The sequence below is a fragment of the Tiliqua scincoides genome, chromosome 2, assembly GCF_035046505.1.
Source record: "Tiliqua scincoides isolate rTilSci1 chromosome 2, rTilSci1.hap2, whole genome shotgun sequence".
NCBI lineage: Eukaryota > Metazoa > Chordata > Lepidosauria > Squamata > Scincidae > Tiliqua > Tiliqua scincoides.
In genome coordinates this window covers 191772622-191800145 of record NC_089822.1, presented here as the reverse complement: position 1 = coordinate 191800145, position 27524 = coordinate 191772622, and the positions used below count along the sequence as shown (strand labels likewise).

Here is a 27524-nt window from a genome sequence, read left to right as displayed (position 1 = left end):
GCAATCAGATGTGCGATCTCTCCCTCTCTCTCGGAGAGGAGCAGGATCTTGTCGATTGGCTGGGGGAAAATGGTCAGGATCCCGCAGGAACCGCCTCTCCCCGCTGCTGGGGGGAAAAGTGTCCCGTCGCCGGAGGCGCCTGCGGAGTTTGGTCCCAGAGGGCGGCAGGAGGGGCGAGACTCCGGGGGAGCGCTGCCGCTGCGAGGCCGGGCCGGGCGAGGCGAGGCAGTGGCAGGAGCTCGCAGGCAGCAGCGCCTCTGTCAATCAGGCGGACTTCCCTCCCGCACGCCCTGCGCTTTCCAGCCAGCCGCCTCCTGGTGTCTCTCTGCCTTCGCCGCTCGCCGAGGAGACGGACGGGGAGCGGATGCGCCGGGGCGAGGACCGGCAGGGCTGAGGTCTCCCGGCCGGCCGGCTGGCGGAGAGGGCGGTGCCGGCTGCCCTCCAATGTGGCCGGAGCCCCCTGCAGGGAACTTTGAGGCTGGCTCCGGGGCTGCGCTGCGCTGCGCCTGCGATGGGTCGCCCAGCCGGGATCGCCTCGCTGCTCGCCTGCTGCGCGCTCCTTCTGGCCCCGGGGGCCCCGCAGCGGAGTCCCGCGGAGAGAGGTAGGTGCTGCTGCGGGGTCTCCCCTCGGCTTCGCCCCCCGATCGCCCAGGGGGTGCCTCCCCCTGGCCGCCCCCGGGGTTCTCTCGCTCGTCCCTCCAACTTCTGCCAGCCAGACTTCTCCGCGCCACGCTGACCCGGGCAGAGGGCTGGGGGCATCCCCCGCCACGTGGGGCTCCTTCATTTATGACTTGCTGTCCCGTGGGGAGGGAGATCGCTCCTTGGATCCCGCTGGGTCGCTCTGGAGGAGAGGAGAAAAAGAGTTTCAGCTGCAGAAGGGGAAGAAGCGGGAACCTGGAATGAACTCTGTTTGCTCGCATGTGGCAGATCCAGTTTGTGTGTCAGTTCCTGGAATCCCATACGTGGAATCAAACACCTGGCAAGGAGCCTTTTCTTCCTCGGCTGTTCTTTGCATTAAAGCCGGGCAATGACACGGGGTTTCACCCTGCAGTTACAACCACCACTCTTCATCACAAAGTTTCAAGCGCGTTGACCGCCAGCCACACACTCGTGGGGGGGCGGGGGGCGGATTGGCTCGTGTCAAACTTTCAAAGTTGATGTGATGATGATGGGGACTTTTTTTTAGTTCCCTCGACATCTTCACTGGTGCAAGGAGCGTTGGGAGAGGTGATGGGTTCAAAGCTTTACTCCCCAGCTGCTGAAAGGCAACATCCTTGACGATGGATCATCCCTGGAGAGTTTGGGGGGGGGAGGGGGGAGTCTGCAAGCTGGACTCGTTTCATAAGACCGCTAGAAAGGGCATGCAGTGGGTCCACCTGGCCAGGCCGACATAATTGCCCACCCTGAAAAAATAGTTGCCCGCCTGGGCGAGCAACTATTTTTTTCAGGGTGGGCAATTATGTTCCATATATATACCGGTGTGCAAAATTAAAGGGTAAGTATGGAGAAACATCAAAGACCCATTAATGGGTGGGCAGACTGCTGACTCAGGGTGGCAGTGCCCACCCTGGCCCTCCTCTAGCTATGGCCCTGCACCTGGCCCTGCTGTCCCAAACCCCTCAGCTGTCTATTAACCCTGTAGGAGAATGAATGTATGTAACACACCAAGAAAGAGAGAATGAGGTACTTCATGCAAATGTGGGAGGCAGTCCAGATATCTTAAGGAGGAAGCATTTGGAGTGATTTCCATTATTAGTCATTATTTACTCTCTCTCTCTCTCTCTCTCTCTCTCTAGATCACATTTTGGGAGGTCTAGAAGAATACAGACTTGTCACCCCAATTAGCACAGATTCGGAAGGCAGGTTCCTTTCCAACCTTGTGTCAGGAGTCCCAAAGAGGCGCTTCCGGAGGGACACAGGGGACCTTCCACCTGAGGCTGCAAGCGAGCACATTTTTTATAATGTCACCGTTTTTGGAAGAGAATTTCACTGCAGGCTGAGGCCAAACTCCAGGCTGGTGGCCCCTGGAGCAGTTGTTGAATGGCAGGAGGATTCTAACGTCACTTACATTGAACCGCTCCATGGGAATTGCCTCTATGTCGGGGATATCACGGACTTGCCTAATGCTTCTGTGGCAATCAGCAATTGCGATGGGCTGGTAAGATGCTTTGCTCTTATAATGAATGACTTAAAAAAAAATATTCCTTTTTATATGTCGAAGGTGTGGATTTTCAGTCTTAAAAAAAAATCACACCACATTTGTGATGTTAATTGTGAAATCAAATGTAGGAAATGTTCCCTTACATGAAGTGAGGTGTGATGGAGCAGTAAGCGTCTTTGGTAGGGAGGAGAGGAGCACATTCGCTCTGAATGGAGGCTTAACTTTATAGCATAACTGCTGTGTCAAATCACTAATTATCAACATGAGAATCTAGATGCCTTCTTGTCACTTTGCAGCACATCTAAAATAGTGACCTAATGTTGTCACCTACACATTTTTCATCTTTGTAATATCCTCTGCCATCTTCAATTTAGCAGAGGTTATGAAGGTGTGTGTGTTTTTAAGGTGGAGATAATAACACTGAGAGACAGGCTCCATGGTGAATTGATTGGTTTTTGTCTTTGAAAATGAAATTTGTTCAAAGGTTGGGGTCAGCCCTTTCCCTTTTAAAGGTTTCTTGCTCATTACATTTCTCTTATCCATCTAGTCAATCACAGAGACTCTGGAAGGAAAAGGTTGAAAGGATTTTGCAATGAATGCACCTTATGTGTTGACTACCTCTTTGGGTAACTGTTGGCACATACATATACAGGTTACTATTATTGATGAATTCAATATATTTTTATTCTGCAACTACCATGGGTGCTTAAGGCGGCTCACATCAGATATACATAATATGCATGAAATCAGTTAAAACAATCATACAACGTTCAGACATAGAATCATACAACTAGTTGGAAACTAGTTCTAGTTTTCTATTCCAGAACACATGTACAGGGATCAAACTGTGTGTTTAATGCAGTATATTTTAGAGTTATCACTACATACAAGAAACCTTTCTTCATTTCAGTTTGGGGAATGACTTCTAATTATTCTAACATTGTCTGCTAACATTGTCTTGTTTATATTGTTGAAAAGAGAGAAAGCTTTTGCTATCACACAGCTGCACCTACTTCTTTGATAAGTGAACTTGAGCTTAGATTGTGACATTCCTGTGTTGTCTGAGTTCATGGACTCTTACTTCTTCTCTCTAGGGTCTGCTGAAAAAGTAAAAAGCATGGAGTGGAGATAGGGGGTGGCAGCTTTGGGGAGAGGAAAGTTTCTGACTTTAATAGCAGCCCACTTCACAGGTGTTTAAATTGCAATCCTATTCAGCACTGTCCTGGGAGTAAGCTCCATTAAACAGAGTAGGACTTATTTCTGAGTAGACATGCATAGAACTGCATTGTTGATAAAACTTTTATTTACTATATTTTTTGTTCTGTCTGCCTGTCTTTGTTGTTGAATGTATAGAAGCCCTGCTAGGAAATGTTGGCAGTCCTAGGTGGAAGTAGATCTCAGTATCATTTCTTGGTGGTGTCCAGAAAAGGATGTTACACTGGACATCAACATATGCACCTAACTCTTTACCTTTTAAAATCTATAATTCAGAGCCCTTGCCCTGTGGTACAGCGGTGCTGAAATGGCCGCCACTGTATCTTGCAGGACCAGAGGTCTCCTTGGGCTAAGAGAACTTTCATTCCCTTACCCTGTGTAGAGCCCCAGCAGCCACAATAGGTCTACTCAGAGCTGTGCCAGCTATTTAGCTAGTGCAGAACTGAGGAGACCCATGTTGGGCTCCAAGACCCAGGAGGGAGGATAGGATTCAGAAGGAGGGGGGGATAGGATTCACCTTCCCTCATCAGGTTTCTCCCCCTCCCTGCCTTCTCCTGCCCTGGAACAACTCCCCTCCTTCCCTTGCTCAGTGGCCAACTCACCACCTTGAGCTTGCGCCAACCATCTGAGCAGTGCAGAGGCCCAGCACATATTGGTGCTGGTCTCTTCACCGGCACCGTTCTTCTTCCAGTTGTTGCAATGTGCCTTATAGCTTGTTTTGTGATGGCTGTTGCCAGGGGAGCACATAAGCTGAACTTCTGCCCAGTAGTAGGATCGGGCTGCCCATGTGTAATCTGTAATTATTTGTTAACCTCATTCTGTAGTGCATGGATTGAATATGGTTCTTATATTCAAAAGACCCTGGTTTGGACAAGAAATAGGAAATGTAGGGGTGGATTTCTCATGAACAGGGACAGCCAACTTCTACAGTTTTGAAGGGCATTGTTTTTGGTTTCACAAAAAACCAGAAGAGCTTTTTTGGCATTTTGAAGACCTCAGAAGGCCTCTGGGGACCAGGGAGGCTGCAGGAAGCCTCCCCAGCCCTTAAAAGGCCTTCTAAGGCCTCAAAAATTGGCCTAGAAATGGGCCTGGAAAGCAAGAAAAAAAATGGCAGCGGGGGAAGTGTTACACTGCTGCCGCCACCCCTGCAGGATGCTGTCTGGGCATTTGCCCCCAACCCCGCTTCCCCTGACGCACCAGTGCCCAGTTAAGGAGTACATGCCCCCAGGTACATCATTACCTACAGATATTTAAATATACAGGTTACGTATTTATATATTGTATAATCAACATGTAGCATTAAAGTATGGAATATCTATATTTCTTATGACGATAACAGTTTTTGTTCCTTATGGGTGAAACTAGAGGTAACTTTTAAAACAGCTCATAATTAACATCTTATAGGGCTGTCAGGGACCTGTAAAAATTTGCTTTAAGGGCTACGTGCAACCCCTGGGCCACAAATTGGACATCCCTGCTCTAGAGCATTACCCCCAAAGGTTGATTTTTTATAGACCAACAAAGCAATGGAACCACACTATGGAGTTTGTGATGCTTTTGGTGCTCCAGTTGCACCAGCTACCAGTCTGTTTCCAGGTTCATCTGGCAGTGCTTATTATTACTTTGAAACCCTAAATGGCTTGAGAAAAGAATATTTAGAAGACTGCTCCCTCACATATGATCATGCCTTTCTTTCATGTCCTGTCTTTATCTGATATGTGGTTGGTAGGAACATGGGAAAGGTCCTTTTCTGTGGGGACACCCACATGTTGGGGGACTTCCTGCCTTGGGACATCCATCTAGCCCTTTCTTTATCATCCTTTTGCTATGTTCTTAAGTTCATTTTACTTCAGCAGATGTATCGCCTGTGATTTTGTTAGTTTACATCATGCTGTCTGCTATCACTGTTTGCTTCTCTTGTAGGGTTTTTTTTTTTTTTTAACATTGTTTAGCTGCCCTGCCTCCACTCATTTAATGGGATACCCATGAAAGCAAGTTTCCTGAAAGGGAATGGTTCAGTTTCTGATCAGAGAGAGAGAGAGAGTTTGTAGGGCTGGTGTTTGTGCTGCTAGATTTTCAACTGTACTCCTTGTACCAAAGGCGCAACATTCTTCTATGTGCTTGATTTTCATGCAATTGACTGAAGAAAAAAAGAAAAAGATTTGTTTTCTGGTGTATGCAAACTTTACAAGAGTGTAGTGGGATGAACCCACAGAAAATGTCATGTCTTGTTTAAAAAGCACCATAGGCCTAACCACAATTGCTTGGAAGTATGCCTTAACTTATTTCTGAGTAAACCTAGCTAGCATGGGATTGAATGTGAGCTGGCCGCCTACCTTGCTAAGCTTGCTCTTCAATAAGACCTGCTGTTTGTTCCTTCTCAGTTTGTGAGAGTAACAGTCTGGTTACATGCATGTGTCTCCCCTAGCTGCTTCCAACCGCTGCACAGCCTGCCAAAAGTGGTGACATGAACAGGAGAAACAACATAGCTAATTAAATCTGCACCAATTAGCTATCATTGCAAAATCTGGCTCAAATTAAATAAAGATCTCCTTCATCTCCTCCTCTGCACATTTTGGTTGCAGGTCCACAGTCAGTGGCTTAACATGAATATAGAACATAGACCCCTTTAACAGTCTACCAGATGTTCTCTGTTTCCCACCTCCTCTTTCACCTGATCTGTGCCTTTACTTGTCTAGTAGGCAAGGAGAAGCAGAGAGAACTGCCTAACACTAAAAGCATGTACTTTGCTTTAACCTTGAGGCTCTGGGAAGTTTGCAGGAAAAAGAAAAAGAGTGTTTATATTTAAAATACATTTGCCCCATCCTACATGAGGGTTACATTCCAAGGTGAGATTGTAAAGCCAAAATCACATATACTCAAAATTACCTTGAAAAACCCTTATATCTGAAAAATAAGTTCTGTCTCTTTAAAAACTATGAGAGGCAGGTGGGAACTGAGACCAATTAAGGGAACAGCAGCTTCATTTTTTTATCTCACACCCACTCAGGTATATATTTAGTAAGTGGAATGGTGGACTATTTAAACCAGTGGTTCCCAAAGTCCTCCTTAGGAAGAGGGAACCACATAAATATTTGGAAACAGAAGGGTTTGTTTTTTTTAACTTACCTCCAGCCACCACTGGAGGTCTGGGGGATCTAGAGAATCCTCCACAGGGCCCCTAAACCTCTGTAATTGTGAAAAAAGAAAAAAAAAACCAGGCACTGAGTTTTCTTCAAAAAACCGAAAGTGCCTTTTTTCTTCTTTTTTCACAATTGCAGAGGCTTGGGGAGCCCTGTTGAAGACTGCCCCAGGCCACCCTGGACCTCTCAGGACTCCAGTACTGGATGGAGGTAAGTAAAAAAAAAACTCCTCCTGTACCTGGCAGAAGTGCGATCCTGGGGATAGAGTTGCCTTACTCCCTTCCCCACCTCTTGAAAGGGGAGTAATAAGTGCTTCCCTGGCTGGTGGGTCACGACCCAATGGTTTGGAAATCACTGATTTAAACTGTTGTTTTTCTTTTTGTTTGTTTGCTGAGCACATGTAGTTGAATTTGTGTAAGTCAACTGTGCACAAGTTGAGGGGCAACTCTAGTTATATTTTCGCCATTTTCTTTGCTTGAATCTCAGTGAGATGTTACAGTGATACCAGTTCTAGTTTCACCAAGGTAAAAAATATCAAGGTTTCAAAAGTTTATGGGCAGCTTTGATAGACAAATTCTGTGATGCCTATTCCCAAGGCATCAAGTTTAGCTAAACTATGTGTGCCTAGAAAAAAAGAATGAACCGCACCAGCTTAACATAGAAACTGTGGGTCAGGACCCACTAGGTGGGTCACGAGCCAATTTCAGGTGGGTCCCCATTCATTTCAATATTTTATTTTTAATCTATTACACTTAAAATGCTCCCATGGTATGTGACTGCATTTGGGGAAATGTTACAGATTTGTACTTTGAATAGGCTACTATATATTTGCTTTTAACAATGATAGTCAATGGGGCTTACTCCTAGGTAAGTGTGGGTAGGATTGCAGCCTAGGATTGTTAAAACTCTTCCTGGTTGATGATGTCACTTCTGGTCATGACATCACTTCTGGCAGGTCCTGACAGATTCTCGTTCTAAAAAGTGGGTCCTGGTGCTAAAAGTTTGAGAACCACTGACATGGTATCTGTGAGATGCATTTTTCGAGGGTTGGACTCAGACTGTTGAATGATAAGAAACTCCTGTGTATAAGTGTGTGTGAGGTCAAGTTGTCTTCTGTCTTGTACTGAGACCTTGAGCTTATCTGGCAATGCTGGCTAATGTGGCAGTTGCTGCAGCAGCCTGATAGGGCTAAATTATTGTAAACGAATGCATCTCCCAGCTGTAGCTTTCCTAAAAAAGGCGAGAAGTGGAGGCAGAGGATGTGAGACCACACAATAAATACTGTAGTCTTTGGAAACAAATGTTTCAGAAGCAAAAGGCTGGCATGCTAAGAGTGGTAACCAGATGATTAGCCAGTGGTGGACCTCCCCAGTCCTGCGCCCCAGGGCAAAGGTCCATGATGGTGCCCCCCATGGGATGTCGCTGCCCCGTGTGCAAATCTGCCCCCCCACTTACCTTGAGCGTGATGGAGCCTTGCGCAACCCCAGAACATGTTGGGAAGGCTCTCTGAGGTTCCCCAATGCTTTACGCTGTGCCTCCAGTAAACTGGAAGCACAGTTTCCTACCCCATCAGGAGCCTCAAAGAGGCTTCCAAGGGGTCTGCAAGGCTCTGCGCCAGGGCCTTTGCTGCAGCGAATGAATGGAAGGTCCGCCACTGTGACTAGCAACAGCAGTCAGTCAAATGGAATGAACAATGTTGATTTAATTCAGGGGTGTCAAATGTAAGGCCCACGGGCCGGATAAGGCTCGCGGAGCCTTTATGGGGGCCTGCCTATTCCTGGAGGAGTTCCAGGACCACTCCGCTTCCACTTGCTCCGACCGACCGGTGCTCTGTTGTGTCCGGATGAGAATTCTGAGGGCTGCAGATGCTGTGTGCGGCATCCCTGGCCCTCAGAATGATGTTCTGAGGCCTTGGAAGGCCTTAACGTCACCCCCTTCCTTTGCTGCTGCTGCTTCCAGCAGCAGCAAAGGAATACCAGCTTCGCATTTGCGCAAGGCCTATAAAAGGCCTTGTGCAAGCACGAGGTCGGCTTTCCCGTGCTGCAGCTGAAGCATGAGGGTATGTGGATCTGCACTCCTGCTTCACTTCTCTTGGGTTTTCACCCCCGCACCAGCGCTCCTGCATCGGGGCTTTGCAACCACCAGCAGGTGCTCCTCCTTGGGGCTTCCCCCCCCCAACACACACACCAGCGCCCCTGTATTGGGGCTTTGCAGCCACCAGCAGCTGCTCTTCCTTGGGGTTTCTCCCCTCCCCAGCACTCCTGCATCGGGGCTTTGCAGCCACCAGCAAGCGCCCTCCTTGGGGCTTCTCTCCCCACCACCAGCGCTCCTGCCCTGCTTCTCTTGGGGGGCTTTGCAGCCACCAGCAAGTGCTCCTGCCTCTGGGCTTTGCAGCACCAACAGGTGCTCCTCCTTGGGGCTGCTCCCCCCCACCAGTGCTCCTGCCTCACTCCTCTTGGGGCTTTGCAGCCACCAGCAAGTGCTCCTGCCTCACCCCCCTTGGAGTTCCTGCACCCACCAGCCAGCACACCTTGTACTTCAGATGTTTGGGTTGCCTTCAAGCATTCTCTGTTACTTTGTTAAGGAGAAAGGTGAATCTGCCAGCAGCTACCTGCTGTTTTACCCCTGCTCTTTTTTCTGCAAAATAACTTTCTTAGCCATGTGCATGTGTGTCTGCCCCAATTTTGGCAAAATAAGTTTCTTAGGCTGCAATTCTAACCACACTTTCCTGAGAGGAAGCCCCATTGAACAAAACAGGACTTACTTCTGAGTTAGGATTGTGCCCTGAGCCATGTGCGTGTGTGTCTGCCCCAATTTCTGCAAAATAAGTTTCTTCTAACCACACTTTTCTGAGAATTAGCCTCATTGAACAAAACAGGACTTACTTCTGAGTAGACCTGGTTAGGATTGTGCCCTCACTCTTGTTAACTGCTGTTTTCTGTATTTGTATGAACAAGCCAAAGTATTGTTCTCAGCTCAGTCTGAATGCTGTTTAGAAACAGAATTTCCCATGGGTAAAACTGGTTAATTTGATCCCACAGTAGTTGGCAAATAACAGACTTGGAATGAGAAAGGACCCCAAAGTCTTATCAGGTCAAGACTGTCTTACTTCTGTTTTCAGGATGCTTAGTGTCACACAAGGTATTTTGAAGAACATTTGAGCCTCTTACAATAATTACACACATACACCCCTACATATGTAGCAGCTACTTTTACAGTATACTGAGTCTCTCTAGTTCTCTCGTATTGACACTGATTGGCTGTGGATCTCCAGGCCTTTCCCAGCCTTCTGGAGATGCCAAAATTTGAAAATGGAACTTTCTGAATTTAAAGTAGGTACTTTACTGTTGAACTTTGGCTCTGCATGTTTGTGTCATGTGTGATTGTTAATGCAGGAGACATCTCAGAAGTTAATGCAACAACACATTCTAGCAAACAAAAGTTTTACAATTTCGGTACAGAAAATGGTGGTGCTAATCATATGTTAAATTGCCTTTATACATTAATACTGTTAGAAATATCACAAACTCCCAGGTCTCCAGCACTGGCTGGAAATGGCTAAGAAACAGAGCATAATAGTTCTGAAGAACTAAGTTTGTTCCCCAAAGTTCTGTGTTTAAATTGAAAGGGCCTAAAAAAAGGCAACTTGCTTTGGATGGGAAAGTCTTTGAATAACAACAACAAAGTATGGAAAATCATACATGCTGTGACTATGATGGATCTCAGTGTTATCATGATCATATTTCCTCTGCCAAAACATGATTTTGTGCATCTGTGGGAGTTAGGAAGGTATTCTTTTTCAACACAAGTTTGTCATTATCATTTAGTTCCAACCTTATATGTTCTGCAGGAATATTCATAATAGAATCCATATTAGAGCCACTTCACACTTTAGTGACAACCAGCTTGAGCATGGTTACCCAGTGGCTTGCTTGAGAGGATCCAGCAAACTATGGGGAGCCAATGGCTTATCATGCCTGTGCACTCCCTTGTCTGCCTTCCCCTTTTCTCCTCAGTCACATGGAGAAAGAATCCTGACTTGTTAAACCACAGTTGTCCAAACCCGGGAGCTGTGGATAAATAGTTTATCCACAAACCGGAAATTGATCTAGATGTCATATCGTGGTTTTCGAACCACAGTTAGACAATGGCCCCTGGTTTAGGAGTATTCCCAGAGCTGTGGTTTAGCAAGTCAGGATTCCTTCACAAAAAGTGAAGGAGAGTGGGGAGAAGACAGTGCACAGGCTTGATACTTTTTCACTATAATGTGGCTTGTTGGATTATCTGAACTGGTCCAATGAGTAGCTCAATCCTATCCTTCCCCCTATCATAGCATACAGCTGTACCAGAACAGGCTGTGTTGCGTGCTGTGGTGGTGGGGCAATCTGGAAGCTTGGGTGGGAATAGTTTCCCTTAACCCTCCACAAGCCGCTCGACCTACCGGTCTCCTTGGATCTGTGCCAGCTTTAGTTGGAGCAAGTCCAGGGAGACAGAGGGGGTATGTTGGCTCTTTCTGGAGGCAATAACATCTGGTGCAAGATAACATCTGATGCAAGATCTGCCCCCCTCAGCCTGTTCTGTCCACTCCATTGACTTATTGGGTTGGCATGACTTCTCTTTTCCACCACAGCACATGGGATCCCCTCTCCCGTTTGTGCCAGTGGCCCAGATGCTTGTGGCTCCGCTTGATTCCAGAAGGTGCATGACACCATAAAGAGTCAACCAACGCCAGAAGACTAGTTCCTGTGGCACACAGCTGAATGGAATTGAGCCTTTAGCCTTCCTGACGAGAACAAGGAGGTTGTTAAAGACAGACTGGCATTTTTACATTGGCACGAATGTTCCGGGGAGTCATGGCTGATTGGGGCCATGGACATGTGATCCTATATGTTTAGAAACATGTGCCTGCCCTTGTTTGCTGAGGGGAATGCTGGTGTAGTTGTGGTAGTCAAGATTAGTATGCTGATGTAGTTGTGGCAGACTGTGTAAAAAGGTTTTCAGTGAGGCTGAGCTGGGTTTTCTCTTTAGTGTGTTTCAAACTTATTTTTTAAAACTCAAAAATAACCCCTAGAAGATATTTGAGGAAAGCCAATTTTCTGGCTGCCTTCCCGGATGCTAATTTGCCTAGAAATGCCTAGTACAGCAGCAGTGCTATTTAAACTTCCCTAATAGCAGTAGTGACCGCAGTACAAGGCACATCTTGGTGAGTTAATGACAATCAGTGCTTCTAGCCAGTCATTAATCTCATGGAAGGAACTCAGGCTTTGATTGCTACTGCTTAAGGCCTGTGCATCCAATGACCTAGCAGAGCCCCTTTGATATGTGGAACTTGTATGCATCTTTCTTGAAGTGAGAAACACAACACTACAACTACAGGGGCAGTGCATGTTTGTGCGTGGCCTGAATCCACCATCCGCTGCTGCCTCTACTTGCCCACCCTATGGAGGGGCAGGTGCGTGAACAAGTGGGCATGTTTCTATCCCCTTTTCCATTACTTATGAAGATTGTTGCATGCAGCCTCCTTGGTCCACACCTCTTCTGTTATAAACAAGGGCATGGTTTCCAACATCCCTGTGATGCTTATTACAGCAGAAAGGGATGGAAGGCTGTATGCAGTGAACTTTGTAAACACAGGGAAGGGCCAAGTGTGCTCCAAATTGTTTTTCCCTGTCTAGTTGGTGCTTTGAAGGCACCAAGTAGGTGGGGAGATGTGATTTGGAGCCATGGCAGCTCCCTCCCCCCGTTTCTTCCTCCTGCAGTGCTGCTGCCACTGCTATAATCCTTTTCTAACTTGTTCCCAGGTTATTCATTTCCCACTCTTCTAATGGTGCCTATTGAGGTGAACATTTCAGGTGGCCTCATGGTTGGGCTGCCCCTTCTGTAACTGAGACATCAAACCAGAGATTGGGGATTAGACAGATTCCTGAATGATATGACTTCATAGGTAGAAGCTAGGAATATCAGAGAGTGTTACAGCACAATCCTATTCTTCCCCTCTGCTGGAGCAGCTGTGCCAAAAAGGTAGGTGCTGTAACTGGCAAGGGGAGGATGTGCAGAAGACTTGGGGGGAAGGGGATTTAAATCCACTTTCCCCCTCTGTAAGCCCCCTGCCCTGCAATGTGTCTTTTCGGACCAGCACCAGTGTTTTTACTGTTGCATGTCCAAGGAGAGAAAGGGGGCAGGGAGGCTGCTACCAGAGAGTTAGGATCTGGGGCCTGCTAGAACATTTATTCCGCCAGTACAAAGAGCCTGTAGGTTTAGGCTGTTAGTCAAAATCACCAGGATAGCTTTGATTTTGTATGGGACCTCCATTGGCTTTACCTTTCCTATGGCTAGAATGAGCAGCAGAGAATACTGCATTCATTACACAGGTTTGCAACCAAAAAGCTGTTTTCATAATTTTATCTGATTCTTATGTTTTTTGGTGCGCTGAATTCGAAAATGACCACCGTTTTTTCCTGGGACGTCAGGTTTTTTCACAATCGAAATGTGCCTTGGTCAAACAGGTAGCTGGAAATCGCTAAATTTCAAATTCATCATACTTGGGGGGGGGGGGAAACTGAACATGGAAAAACAAATTTATTTTCACTGCCAGTGCTCCCAAAAACATGAAAATACATGTTGGCCCTTTTTTCATGAGGGCAATTTGGTGTTTTGCTCTGATTTAGAGGGGTTGATGGCTCAGTTCCACATTCAGTTCCACATTCTTCTGAATGGAGGCTTTTCATTGACTCTTCCAAAAGAAGCTTAAAAGCAGTTTTACTTCACAATAGTGGCCGTTATGCGTCCATTCCTGTTGCTCATTTGGTGTACTTGAAGGAGACTTATGAGAACTTGGAGTTGGTACTCAAGAAAGTGGGTTATCAAAACCAAAACTGGTTGGTATGTGGGGATTTAAAAGTATTGTGTATGCTGCTGGGACAACAGGCGGGGTACACCAAATACCCTTGTGTTCTATGTTTATGGGACAGTAGAGACCGACAAAATCACTGGAAGCAAAAAAATTGGCCACCAAGAAGTCTAGTTGTTGGTGAATAGAATGTTCTCAGAGATACATTGGTACCCCCTGAGAAGGTTTTATTACCACCACTCCATATAAAATTAGGATTAATGAAGCAATTTGTTAAGGCACTTCCCAAAGATAGCGAATGCTTCAAGTACTTGGGATCCAAGTTTCCAGGTTTAACGGAGGCAAAACTGAAAGAGGGGTTTTTTGTTGGCCCGGATATTAGAAAACTCATATCCGACAAAGACTTCATCAGTTCAATGACTCCAACTCAAAAAGAAGTTGGGTTGCCTTTACTGTGGTCATAAATAACTTTTTGGGAAACCAAAAGGACCCAAATTACAAGGAAATGGTGGAAACAATGTTGAAAGCATTCCACAAGCTTGGTTGCTCCATGAGCTTAAAAGTCCATTTTCTCAACTCACACCTTGACTATTTTCCTGAACATTTGGGAGCAGTGAGTGAAGAGCAGGGAGAACGTTTCCATCAAGATATAAAAGAAATGGAAAGAAGGTATCAAGGGAAATGGAGTGTAACGATGATGGCTGACTACTGCTGGATGTTGTATAGGGATCTTCCGGAAGCCACCTACAAGAGGAAAAGCTCAAAAAGAAGTTTAGAGTTTAAAAAAGACGATTTCACAAGCAATCTACTTGAGTGTGGTGTTAATTTTGTTGTCACCTGTGCAAATGAGTTAATATTTTTCATGTAAATAAAATATTTGCGTTAAGAGATTTTTTAAAACGATGACCACCCGTTTGTTCGAAAACCTGACGTCCCAGGACAAAACTGCTATCGTTTTTGGATTCAGCGCACCAAAAAACGTAAGAATCAGTCAACAAAACCAAAACAGCTGTCCAAAAAATTTTTTTTTGCAGACCTTATTGCCTTACGTTCTTTTCAGGTTACTTTTTGTTGTCTGTTGGAAGCTGGGTACTAGCCTGGATGGACTTTGGGTATTCTTTGATGAGGCTCAAATTGTTCAGATACCAAGTTGTTTGCTCACATGATTTCACCCCAGTTATCTTTCTTCACTTACTGAAAATAAACTTCAAGAGTCCGGCTTGTGTGAATTTGGTGGTAATGTTATGGGAGCAATAAGTACTGTTCCAATGTGCTGCTGCTAATATAGAGAGCAGGTGGGGAACACAGTGAGCCATGCAAAAGCCCATGATCTGCCAGTTGCTAAGCCTTCACTTTATTGCATTGTAAATCCACTCAGCGTAGTAAGATAAACCTCAGGTTTTTTTCAGCATTCTAAAAATTATGTTTAGACACATTTCTCCTTTGCACTTCAAAGAATATGAAGCATTTTTTTTTTCATTCATCAGTCTATTCCTTAATGTCCCCAAATCCATTATTGTGTATTTGTGGGGTTTGCTGCTGATCATGAAATTTAACAGAAATACTTGCCACAATTGTGGGCCCAATCCTATACAACTTTCCAGTGCGGATGCAGCTGTGCTAGTGGGGCATGCAAAGCATCCTGTGGTTGAGGTGACAGTCATGGAAGCCCATCAAGATAGGATAACATTTGTTCCCTTTCCTCAGGGCTGCATTAACATTGGAAAGTTGGATAGGTTTGGGCTGTCAGTTAAGGAGATGCTTGCTGGATCAGGAACAGTGGGTATAAATTAGATGTGCATGATAACCTCCACGTTTGAATGTCTTTTTGCACTTCATTTCTTTCTCTTGAATGTTTGATTGCACATCCAAATGCTCATTTCTAGCCTCATTCTGGCACAACTAGTCACAAGTAGCTATGTGCTATTAGAGCTGGACTGGGACATTTATTGTGGAAATATTTGGGCACACAAGTATTTGCATATACAGTAGAACCTCTTCAAGTTGACCACCCAAAGGACTGGAGGAAATTGGTCAACATAGGGAGGTGATCAACATATGGAAAAAAAGACATTTAAATATTGTCATGTTTAGCTCCCAGGACAACAAATACAAGGCCAAGTTATTATTTAGATTGGATTTTTAAAAAGTTTTATTGCAAATATCAATGAGAATTGATCCTCTTGTGATGCTTACTATTTATATCATCTATATCAAGAGACAGAGAATAAACAGCCCACAATCAGTGTTTTAAAAAACCCCTGAAAATTCATAAGCTTAAAAAAAATTGTAAGTTAAAAAGAAATACTTGGTTTCATAGCAGACAGGCAGACCAATGCTATCCCTTACCAGCCCATAGCATGTAGCATTTTACATAGTCCCAACTGCTTTAAAAAAACACACTTTTTTACTTAGGCTGCCTGGCCTCCACTGAGTCTCCTCAGATTCACTAAATGTCAGAAGATGTTTGATAAGGTCCCTCACTAAAAGCTGTTGAGAAAACTCCACAGTCAGGGAATAAGAGGACAGGTTCTCTCATGGATTGGGAACTGGTTGAGGACCAGGAAACAGAGTGGGTGTCAACAGGCAATTGACAAAAAAAAGTGGAGAGAGGTGGAGTGCCTCAAGGATCTGTCCTGGGAATGGTGCTTTTCAACATCTTCATAAATGACCTGGAAACAGGGATAAGCAGGGAGGTGGACAAGTTTGTAGATGACACTAAACTTTTCTGAGTGGTGGAGACCAGAAAGGATTGCGAAGTGCTCCAGAATGATCTCTTCAAACCGGGAGAATAGGCAGCAAAATAGCAGTTGTGTTTCAATATAAGTGTAAAGTAATGCACTGGTGATGGGAACCAAAGTGAAAGGACAGTGGCTTCACTATGCACAAGCAACCTCATGTCCCTCACAACTTGGTACATGTCCAGGTACAACTGGCATCCGGCGCAGGTCTATTTGCTATGTGCAGTGTGCCCACCTATAAAAACCCTTTCACACACGTACTAGCAGGCATAGAGGAGGGATTGTCGTGTGGCTTCTTGCTTTTCCAAGAAGGGACAAACCAGACAAAACACAGGCCCACAGTATTGCGTTCAGTGGGCAACTTATGGAGGGTAAATTAATACTCTGTGCAATGGTCGAAGTGGTCAAGATACAGCTTACAGAGGTGGTCAATATAGAGAGGTTGGTCTCCCATATTGTATTTGCAGTGTCTGTCCATACTGCGAAAATTAGGCTAACTTAAGGAGGTGGTCAATATAGAGAGGTGGCCAACTTTGGAGGTTCTACTTTATATCCCTAAGTAAAAATTGGATTTTTATTTATATTTCAAATTGATGAACTGCCACCCAAAAGTTACTTATGGTGTATCTCCAAAGTTTTTGATACATTCAGATGGAAGACCAAGCTTATGTTTCTATATGTCCTCTCTTCCTTTAATATGTGGAGTCTCCAAACCTTTTGGCCCCAGGGCCACATCATGTATCTTAATGTGACTATCGAGGGCTGGATATGACCCGCAGGTCGGGGTTTGGAGACCCCTGCCTTAAAATATAGGATGTTGTCTTTTGTCTTGTTTGCTCTTTATTTTGTTTTTCAGCCTATTTTGCGTGGTGCCAGGATGATAACGTTTTCCAGTCTCCAGTTTAACAGAAGTGCACTGCAAATTATTCCATTAGCTTTCTTTGCATCTGTGAATTTTCACTATTTTCTTTGTCAGCACACATATTTCTGGGGCTACGTACTGCAACCAGTCTATTTACATTCACACTGAAATTTGCCATGTACAGCATTTCATCTTTTATGGCATTTATTTATGATAGAAAAAGACAAATTTTTGTTTCAGTTTGGTTGTGTAGTATGAAAAAGACCATGGCCTTTCTGATTTTTTTTAACAACTTAAAGTAGATGTAGGAAAAAATGTAAACACTGCATACAAATATGTATTTTATTGCTTCCTAAATTGCCATTTGTCATTCTTAGTGGGGTCACATCCTCAGTTTATTTGGTTAACTGTGACTATGATAGTAAGAAGTCTAGCTTTGTTTTAGCAAAAACCCCAAACAAAACAAAAAAAGCTATACCTTATGGTTACAGAGAAAATTATGAAGATATGACTATATTGCAGTACAGTGTATATGACTATGGGTACAATCAAGAGGCGCCCACTGGCCCAGGAGGGTTGCAAATGTGCTATAAGGCACATTTGCGCCTCCTCTGGAGAAAGCTGGGCTGGCGCTCCTGCGGAGGCTGACACAAGCCTCTGTGCTGGCTTCCTCGCTGAGGTTTGCGTAAGCCTGGCTGGGCCGACGCAAGCCTCTTGGGTGGGCGGGGAGGAGGCAGGGAGGAGGCGGGAGGGAAGTGTTCCTGTGTGGGGGAGAGCAGGTGGTGGGTGGGCCCAGGGGTGGGTGGGTAGGAGGGGAGCAGGAGGCAGTCCTGGGATCCAGCGCTTATCCTGGATCCCAAACCCCATTCCCGGGAGCTAGGAGCAGCTTCAAGCCGCTCCGCTCACCTCGCACTTGTGCCACCTCAGGAGGTGGCGCAAGTCTGAGGAGACCCATGGGGCAAAGGCACCTTACCTGGAGGTAAGGAGAAAAGTTTCTCCTTGCCTCTGGCTGAGCTGCCTTGGGCCCGTATCCTGCGCTGAATACAGCGCAAGCCTCTTGCCTGTAGGATTGCGCCCAAAATGAACGTTTCCCTTCCACTATGTAAGCAGGTGGTGAAGCCTTCCCCCACCAACCCATGAGCATTATCCCACCTGAATTTTTTCAGATGAGTATAACAGGACAGAGGAAAGAAAATATGAAAATGTATATAGAGAGACAGGAAAGATGGGAAAGATAATAGGGGAGGGGCAAAAAGGAGGAAAAGGTACCCTGCAAAGAATAGGGAATATACGTATATTATTCATGAAGGCTAAAACAGTATTCATTGGGCAGCCCAATCCTAAACTGCACTGGTGCAAGCAGGCCTCATGGCCTATGCTGAATCCAGTGCAGCTTGGGAGCAGGCTGGAAGTCTCCTCAGGGTAAGAGGATATATTTTCCCTTACCCCAAATAAAGTCCCAGCCACCCCTATGAGGCTGCTTGGATCCACATCGACTATATAGCTGGTGAGAATCTGGGAAGCCCCATGTAGGGCTGCCCAACCAGGGAAGGAAGTTTGGATCAATTGTGCACCGCTGCTGCCTATCTCACTCCTTCCTGAGCCTGATCCTCCCCTGTTCCACCCTCTCCCACCCAAAAACGCCCCCCTCTTTGCCTCCAAAACACCCTTCCTCCACCCTAAATCAGCCCATTTGATGCTCAAGTAGCTGGGATCATGCCTTATGGCATGTTTGTGAACTCTGAACAGGTACAGGGGCAGCTACAACAGATCAAGTAAATGTTAGGATTGCCCTGTTATTTTCTACTTTAAAAAAAAGTCTTGCTCCTTATTAAACCTCATATACCCAACCTCAGAAAAAATGTAAATCTACTGCACAAAATATGTCCAACAGCATATTAGAACAAGTTCTGCTATATTTTTTGCCTTTGTGTCTCTGGATATATCTGTATTATCATTTGTCTGTTTCTCTCTGACAGTGTGCATCTGATTGTCCCTTCCCCATGCACATTATTTACAATAGGAAAAAGCTTCACCTCCCACACACTATTTAATTCAAAAAACAGAAGGGAAAAAAGAGACAAAACCTGCATTACATGAAATGTGTGGTTTCGCCCTTGAGTATTTCTTAATGGAGAGATTTGGAGTGTTTTAATACATATATGGATGTGCTCAGAATCAGATAGCATATCAGAAAGTGGGAAACCCCACAGCACTTGAGATTGCGCATTTATGTGGCAGATGTGGGGAATCCTGAACTCTGCACAGATACAGAGGAAATAGGGACATGGAAAATGCATTTCTTCTACTTTTTTTTTTAGAGTTAAAAACATTTTTAACCCATTTCTGCCCAGCCCACATGTATACACATTTGATCCCTGTTGCGTATATGCAATGTTGGGCAAAAATGGCTTAACCAGCGGACACAGCAAGGCTCAGACAGTATTGAAATCAAAACAAAATGTTATATTTAATAAATAATATTTCATTAGAGTCCACTTTTCTTAAGCATAGCAGTGGAGACAGTTTTACTCCTCTTTGCTGCAATAACATGGTGGTAGGACAGTGGAACATAAAGGCAGATGTGAGTTGGAAGAGGCTGACTTTTATACTGATGAGCAGTTCAGGAAAATAGGATTTTCATGAATATGTTTCTTCCCACCCACCCTGTGCAGGAATCCATTGGACCCTTCTTGGTCTATTTGGGGCCTAGCATGCCTGCACATGGGGCTCCCTCTTTATGGGGTCACAATGATATAGTCCAGGGGTCTCTAAACTTTTTGGCCTAAGAGCCGCATCAATATCTGACATCGTGTTGAGGGCTGGAAAAAAAAGTTAAGTATAGAATTTAAATAAATACATTAGAGATGGAACTTAATGAATGAGTGAATGAATGGGCTCAAATGTCCAGGATTGATCCAAGCACCAACACAACCCAAGATAACACAGCCCACACTTAAATGGACCCCCATTCCCCCACCCTACAAGCACAACTCTGGTTGTGTTTGGTCAGCTAGGCCAGAGGCTCTCAAGGGATCAGAGGCTGGCCGTGGGCTGGATGGAGGGTCTTCGCGGGCCACATCTGGCCCCCAGGTTTGGAGATCCCTGATATAGTCAACTGTTTAAAAATGAAGCAAGCATGTTGATGTTTGCAGAAGCTAGATTTCTTGCCAGGTGGTCGCAGTATTTTGATCCATCAAGTAGAGTGAGCTCTCTACCTGCCTTGTATAAAACACTGCAGCATCTTGATTCACATGAGCACAGGCTGCCAAATAGAGCAGCTATTAGAAAGAAGTTCAGACTTTTGCTGCTGTACATTATCCATTGGAGGAAAGTACCTTTTATTGCTGTCAGTTCATAGCTTTTTGTGTGTCCTGAATGCATTGCATTCCCACTAGTTCTCATCTGAGAATGGGTTGGAATAATTTCTACGATCAAACAGGTGGACACCATCTGGACAGACTGTTCCAAGGCAATCACAGTGGATATCTTAGTGTTACACAGTAAGCCTCTGGATAAAATGTAGGTATTTGCTTCTTATATGACTTTCTGTTGTGCTGATGTGTTCTATTGCTATGCTTTCACAAGCCTGTTTTACTCCTATGCCACACAAAGGTAATTTTCTTGGTTTTTATGAAAAGAATGCACAATCACCAGCATCTTGAGATCTTGAGGTCTCTCTCTCTCTCTCTCTCTCTCTCTCTCTCTCTCTCTCTCTCTCCTGTCTACAAACTGCACAAAGTTTGCTGAAATCAAATCTATACTTTCATTTCCTGTATGCCCAGTATAGTAACTCATTTGGACAAAGCCATAATTACCTCAATGGACAAACAAAACATTCGGTTTGCAGAATGTTGGCTCCAGTCTTCAACCTCCTGTTCCAAACATATCACAGTCTTCACTATATTGACAGGTTTCTACAATCTGTAAGAATGATTTTTTTCCACAATACTACCCTTTTCATAGTCATTTACTACTTTTGAGCGTGTGTGTGTGTGTGTGTGTGTGTGTGTGTGTGTGTGAGAGAGAGAGAGAGAGAGAGAACAGCCTCTGCCTCTTCGCTGCCCTCAGTGAAAATGCCATCAGCATCTAGGGCCTGAGACTATTAGTAGCCTCCTTTGTGTTTCAGCCCTCATGTGGTAACTCGTGGAATCTCCCACATCTCAAATTACTATGAGGTATAAAGAAAGAACCAAAACAAATGTTCTTAGAACACGTAACTATTTGCAGTTTAATCATGAATTGATCAAAGAACCGGTCTGTGAGCCTTGCTGTGAATCTCTCCTCACCATCTGAAATGGCGCTCCTGAATTGATGGAGGCCCTGCCCCCCTTCTTCCATCATAACCCAGTTTCAACCTGCATTGCTAAAATGCTTCCCTGGCTTAAGGGCTACGTAGAATTTTACGATTCTATGATAAAGTAGCCAGTTTAAGGCTGTAATCCTATGTGCTATATTTTACAAAGAAACTCACAGCCATTCGTACCCAAATTCCCATGTGCAGCACCAGAGCAGACTATGCTGCATCCCACAGGGAATTATGGTTGCTGAAAATCTCCGCAGGGTAAGGGAACATTTGTCCCTTTGCCCTGGGAAAGCCCCAGCAGCTGCAATAGGTCGGCTCAAACCTGTGCCAGTGATATCTCTGGCACAAGTCAGAGCTGATCTGTGCAGGTGGATTAGGCCTGAGAAGGGAGTTTGGATATGGTGCGTGCTGCTGATTGCTGCAATTGCTGGCATGCACAGGAAAGCTCTGGCCTTCCTGCCAGTGTGCTGGCTCTCTGTGCTATTGCAAAGCACTTTACAATGCTTTTGTGACAGCATGTGCTGCCAGAATATGCGTCCACTGGTGCAGTTTTCCTAGAATTGGGCAGAAAGTGAGACTTACTTCTGGGCGAATGGTATACGGAGACTGTGTATCTTTCCACATTCTGTTTCTGGTAGATTATTCCACTTTGGTGTGAGAAAGAACAGCAGACCCATCCTCAAAGTTTCTTCAGTGCTGCAAATATCATCCATCATGACTGCATTTACAGCTAACCAAATGCTTCAGGTCAGCCAAATGATTCTGCAGTCTTCCATCTATCTGCCTTGACATATCACTCTCCTTCTTAGTATGGGACTATGCATTTTAATGATGGGGGGAAACTCTTGCTTCTTTCAAAAACTGATTTAGTGGCCAATAACCACAACCTTGTTTAAGTGCAGAGTTAGGGCAAAAAGAATGGGAATTTGAAATGGAGAAATTCTTGTTGTTACTAGGGAAGGCTGCAATCCTATTCACACTTTCCTGGCAGTAAATCTCGTTGAATACAATGGGACCTACTTCTGAGTAGACATGCGTAGGATTGGGCTCTAACACAGTAAATTTACTGTGCATTGTCAAGGAAAGCATGGATATATGAAAACCCTGAATGTATATCTCAGATATGAAATGTTTATATTTTGGGTGTAGCAGAAGAATGTAAAAAAAGGCATCTTTTAAAACCATAAACATGGTGTCTTGTTGGCCTCCTGTTAACAAATTACGGTAAGCGTTTTATGAAGGGGGTGGCATTGCTCAATCAACCAATTTCCTAGCAGGAATTTGAATTGGGTGCCATTGGCAGTCATGGGGCCACCCTTTGAGCCTATGGCAAGGTTTTTGGTTGCCATCACATCACCTCACCTGAATTAGGGGTGTTGCTGTCCTCAAACCTAGATTTTGTGTGAATTCCACAAAAATAAGGTAGTGCTGTTCACTGATCCCATATTTTATGCCAAAGGTCAACTTGCTTGTTCACAGCTTTCAGGAGTTAGCGCTGCCTCTATTCTGTCCTAATCCAGTCCATCTAAGGAGAAGGATTGGCACACGCTGGATGTCAGGAGGGCTTTGTGTTTCTTCCTACATTACATGGCTCTCTAAGTGGGGGCAGCTTTTTCAGTGGCCTTCTAGGGATACTTGTGCTTGGAATAGATCTGTACAGAGGACCCCTGAACATCAGTGCACACCTTCACCAGGTATTATAAAATTCATATTTTAAACTGAAAGTGGCCTTTGCTAGGAGGGTACTGTAGCGGGTACATAAGTTTGTGGATGACACTAAACTTTTCTGAGTGGTGGAGACCAGAAGGGATTGTGAAGTGCTCCAGAAGGATCTCTTCAAACCGGGAGAATAGGCAGCAAAATAGCAGTTGTGTTTCAATATAGTGTAAAGTAATGCACTGGTGATGGGAACCAAAGTGAAAGGACAGTGGCTTCACTATGCACAAGCAACCTCATGTCCCTCACAACTTGGTACATGTCCAGGTACAGTTGGCATCCGGCGCAGGTCTGTTGGCTATGTGCAGTGTGCCCACCTGTAAAAACCCTTTCGCGCACGTGCTAGCAGGCGTAGAGGAGGGATTGTCGTGTGACTACTTACTTTTCCAAGATGGGACAAACTAGACAAAACAACAACAACAAACAACAACAGTATTTATATACCGCTTTTCAACTAAAAGTTCACAAAGCGGTTTACAGAGAAAAATCAAATAACTAATAACACAGGTCCACAGTATCGCGTTCAGTGGGCAACTTATGGAGGGTAAATTAATACTCTGTGCAATGGTCGAAGTGGTCAAGATACAGCTTACAGAGGTGGTCAATATAGAGAGGTTGGTCTCCCATATTGTATTTGCAGTGTCTGTCCATATTGCGAAAATTAGGCCAACTTAAGGAGGTGGTCAATATAGAGAGGTGGCCAACTTTGGAGGTTCTACTGTAAGTCATTCTCTATCTACTAATCCAGTTTCTTACCTCTTGTTACCATTTATCATTCATATCATCTCTTATATAATATATCATATATATAATAAATTCATCTACATGCTCTGAATTGTATTTTCTATACATTCATTTTCAGCCAAGCATAAAATGGCTTCCGTTGCTCAGTCTGTGTCCATTTTTGCTGTTGATCCAGTATTTCTGAAAGTCTGTCTATTTCTGCAACATTCATTATTTTCTCTATTAGTTCATCTTTTGTTGGAATTCTAGAATCTTTCCAATATCTAGCATGCAGAATTCTAGCAGCTGTTAATATCATAATGACTAAATACACATCATTTTCTTTATCTATAATATCCAAAGTAATATTAAGCAAAAATAATTCTGGTTTCAATGGTATAATAAAACCAACAATCTCTTGTATTAAACTTCTTATCATTCTCCAATATAATTGCATTTTTTTACATGACCCCCACATAAAAGAATATATGATAAAATGGGTGCAAAACATAGGCCATAATATCAGAGCAACAGGAACAGATCTGGAAATATAACATAAAATTTACTAGAGCAACAAATTTCAATGAAAATGTATATAAAATGTTTTATAGATGGTATGTGACACCTACAAAATTGGTAAAGATGAACCAGAATGTATCAAAAAACTGCTGGAAATGTAAGTGTGTGGAAGGAACATTTTATCATATGTGGAGAGTCAATTTCAAGAGGTCAAGAATACCTCCCTGCTTCTTCTGAGAACAGGAGATTTATGGGAAGAAAATTCCCTTTTTCAAGCTGTCCGTCAGGAAAACCTTTGCACCTTCACAGATCTTCTCAAATTTCCATATGACCACTTGTTTCCCTGGAACACAGTCTGAAACCCACCCAAAGTGGGTAAGGAATATCTGATTCTCTTTCTCTTCTATTTGGTTTGGTACAGCTTCTACTTCCCCTTCCAGCATATTTTACTTGTGTCCCAATATCAGACATGTGATTGACTCATTTTGAGGGTTATGTAACTCACTCCTGGAAAAAGGTTACAGCAACTTGCATTAAATTGTGTCTTCTGCCGTTTCAAAAAATAAAATAAAAATTTTAAAAAACTTCAGTCAAAAACCTGACAGTTCAAGAGAGTTTAATATAACATGGATATATGCAACAATCACTTTACACTTCTTACTGGGGGGTATAGATTATCCACATCAGTGCTTGTTTTTCGAAAGGATACATGTCAAAGATTTGGCAGCTTCTGTCCACTAAATCTTCTTACAAAGAATATGTGACTTTTTTTCCTCTGAATAAAGTTGTTGAGTTCTGCTTTTTCTCACATTGGAAAAATATCTCCAGGCTACTGGGTGCAAAACTAGGTCTGTTGCCCAGGCTGTGTGGTGTGCTGGAGAGAGCAAAGACTTGCAGATAGTATATAATGCAATAGCCACCCAATATGTTGTCCTGAGTCCCTTGGAGGAAGGGGGAGATAAAAATATCACAATAGATGCTATTTTCTCATAGTGGGTGTTATTAAGGCTGCAATCCTATACACATTTACTTGGAAGTGAGTCTGAGTGAACTTACGGGGCTTTCTTCTGAATATACAGGTGGGGCCTGTTTATCTGTGGATTTGGGACCCGCAGTTTTATCTCACCACAGGTCCTGAACATGCAGATTTCCTCACCTGCTGTCCTCTGAATACAACTGGAGCTGTGCTCCTGTTGCGTTTGGAGGCCCTTCTGAGGGCTCAGGAGGCCATGCATGGCCTCTGACCTTCAGGAGGCCCTTCAGCAGGGGTGTCAAACATAAGGCCCAGGGGCTGGATGCGGCCCGCGGAAGCTTTTTGTCCGGCCCTCAGGCTCTCATCTGCTGAGCAGTGCTGTGGTGTTACTGCTGAAAGGGCAGCCCACATGAAAATTGGGTTCTCACATATCTTGAAATATGATCAGTATTTGTGTATTTTCTCTTCTGTTGTTTGCAGCTAATGAGTTCCTAAGTTAGAAAAAAGTGCTTATTTTTTATTATGACCTGTTTAATGACATAAATTCCTGCCTAACGACATCACTTCCAGCCCTTAGCAGGCATCATGAATGCTGTTTGGTCCTCGGTATGAAACAAGTTTGACACCCCTGCTCTAAGGTCTCCAGAAGGCTGAAAATGGGGCCTTTGGACTCAATCAGAGCACAGCTGTGGTCGCATTAGGAGGACAGCAGGTGGAGAGATCCACGGATTTGATTATCCGCAGGTTTTGGTATCCACAAGGGGTCTGAGAACAGATCCCCTATGACCACTGACGCCCCACCTGTATGTGCATAGGATTGTGTTGTAAGGATAGGGTTTATGGAACTGGTACTTGCCACAAGATATGGTGATAGCCGTTGGCTTTGATGGTTTTAGAGAAAGGGATTATACAAATTTGTGGAAGAGATCTATGAATGATCCTTAGTCATAGGGGTTATATAGAAATTTCAGATTTAGGGGCAGTGTATCTCTGAAAACCATTTGTCCTGCAGTAGCAGAAGATGAAAGGGGCTGTTGCTTTCATGCCTTGTAAAGCTTTGCAAAAGGTTTTTGTTGGCTGTTACGGGAAGCTGGATGCAAACTAGATGGACCGTAGCTCTGAATCTGCAGGTTCTACTTATGTGTTCTCACAGAGCTGGTATGAAATAATTCCGAAAAAGAATTTAAATTGTAACGAAAGCCAGTTTTTCTGCTGGTATAAATATGTGTGAGTTACCTTCCATGGGATTTCCCCTGCTTGGATGAGCAGAGAATGTCAGCCAGAATGAAAAGGAAGGAAAAAAATTCTAAAACACATCTGGGCAGCCAGACTGAGTTATAATTGGATCCAGAATGATGAATCACTTTTCTGAGCAATGTTTAGTTGTGTGACAGTTTGTGCATTTTGTGTATTGTAATTTTGATCTCTCAGGACTCTTTAAAGGCTGTCATTTTATGTTCAATTTCAATAAATGTGTATTATCAGGAAATGTATATTGTCAGCTGTAGTCCTGGTTTTATTCATGGCTAATCATCAGATGCGCACCAATAGCAGTGTGTCCTGAAATAAGGCCATGGAAATGGACTGTAACTGTGTCAATGAGTGGGCGGGTGAGTGTGAGCTTCGGTATCCTTTCTCTGATCTCAGTCGGCTTTGTCCCGCCTTGCTTGTCTTTCTGCAGCTTTCCCTCTCTGACAGCCTGCTTCTTCCTCCTTTCTTAGCCCCACCAAGCTGCCTTGCTCAGGCTCTCTTCTGCTTCTGCTTGCTACCTCCATACCGTCTCTTAAGTCTTCTTGCCTCTGTCTGCTGCCTCCTCTATCCTCTTACTTTAAACCCCTCCATCTTTTCTTCTCTCAAGAGCTATTCCACTTATAGCCCACCACCTAAGAACGACATTTGATACACATTATTATTGGAATGTGAATGGAAATCTGGCTTACGGTTAGATACCTCCTTGCAAAATAAGCAGACGCTTTTGTGGGTTATGTTTCCCCCCCCTTTAGTGAATCTCTGGTAAATGTATCTCTGGTTTTTCAGTCTACACTGTCACTCACTTGCAAAGAACACTATTCCTAGCTGGTGGTGCCTGTAGATTCTTGAATTCTGCATAATTCAAGATTATAAGATGTTTAGGAATCTGTCATATCTATTTCTTTTAATGCATATTTATTGCATTTTTAAATAATTACGTGTGATGCTTTCCTTCTGCTGCATTGAAATGGGAGAATGGGGTGGTGCAGACATTGTTTTGGAAGCCCGGAAATTACACTAGGCATCTGGTACATGTGGATTTCACCCACCATGGAATTTGAACA

At 44.3% G+C, this 27524-nt stretch overlaps 1 protein-coding gene across 1 annotated transcript in view; it reads left to right on the top strand.

Moving 5' to 3' along the window:
- Nucleotides 1–918: 918 nt before the first annotated feature.
- ADAMTS2 (ADAM metallopeptidase with thrombospondin type 1 motif 2) overlaps nt 919–27524 on the top strand; it is a 266588-nt gene continuing 239982 nt past the window's right edge. The window contains exons 1-2 of the mRNA XM_066612929.1: nt 919–1024; nt 1797–2158. Coding sequence (XP_066469026.1) covers nt 919–1024; nt 1797–2158 — 468 coding nt within the window. The remainder of the gene's footprint in view (nt 1025–1796; nt 2159–27524) is intronic.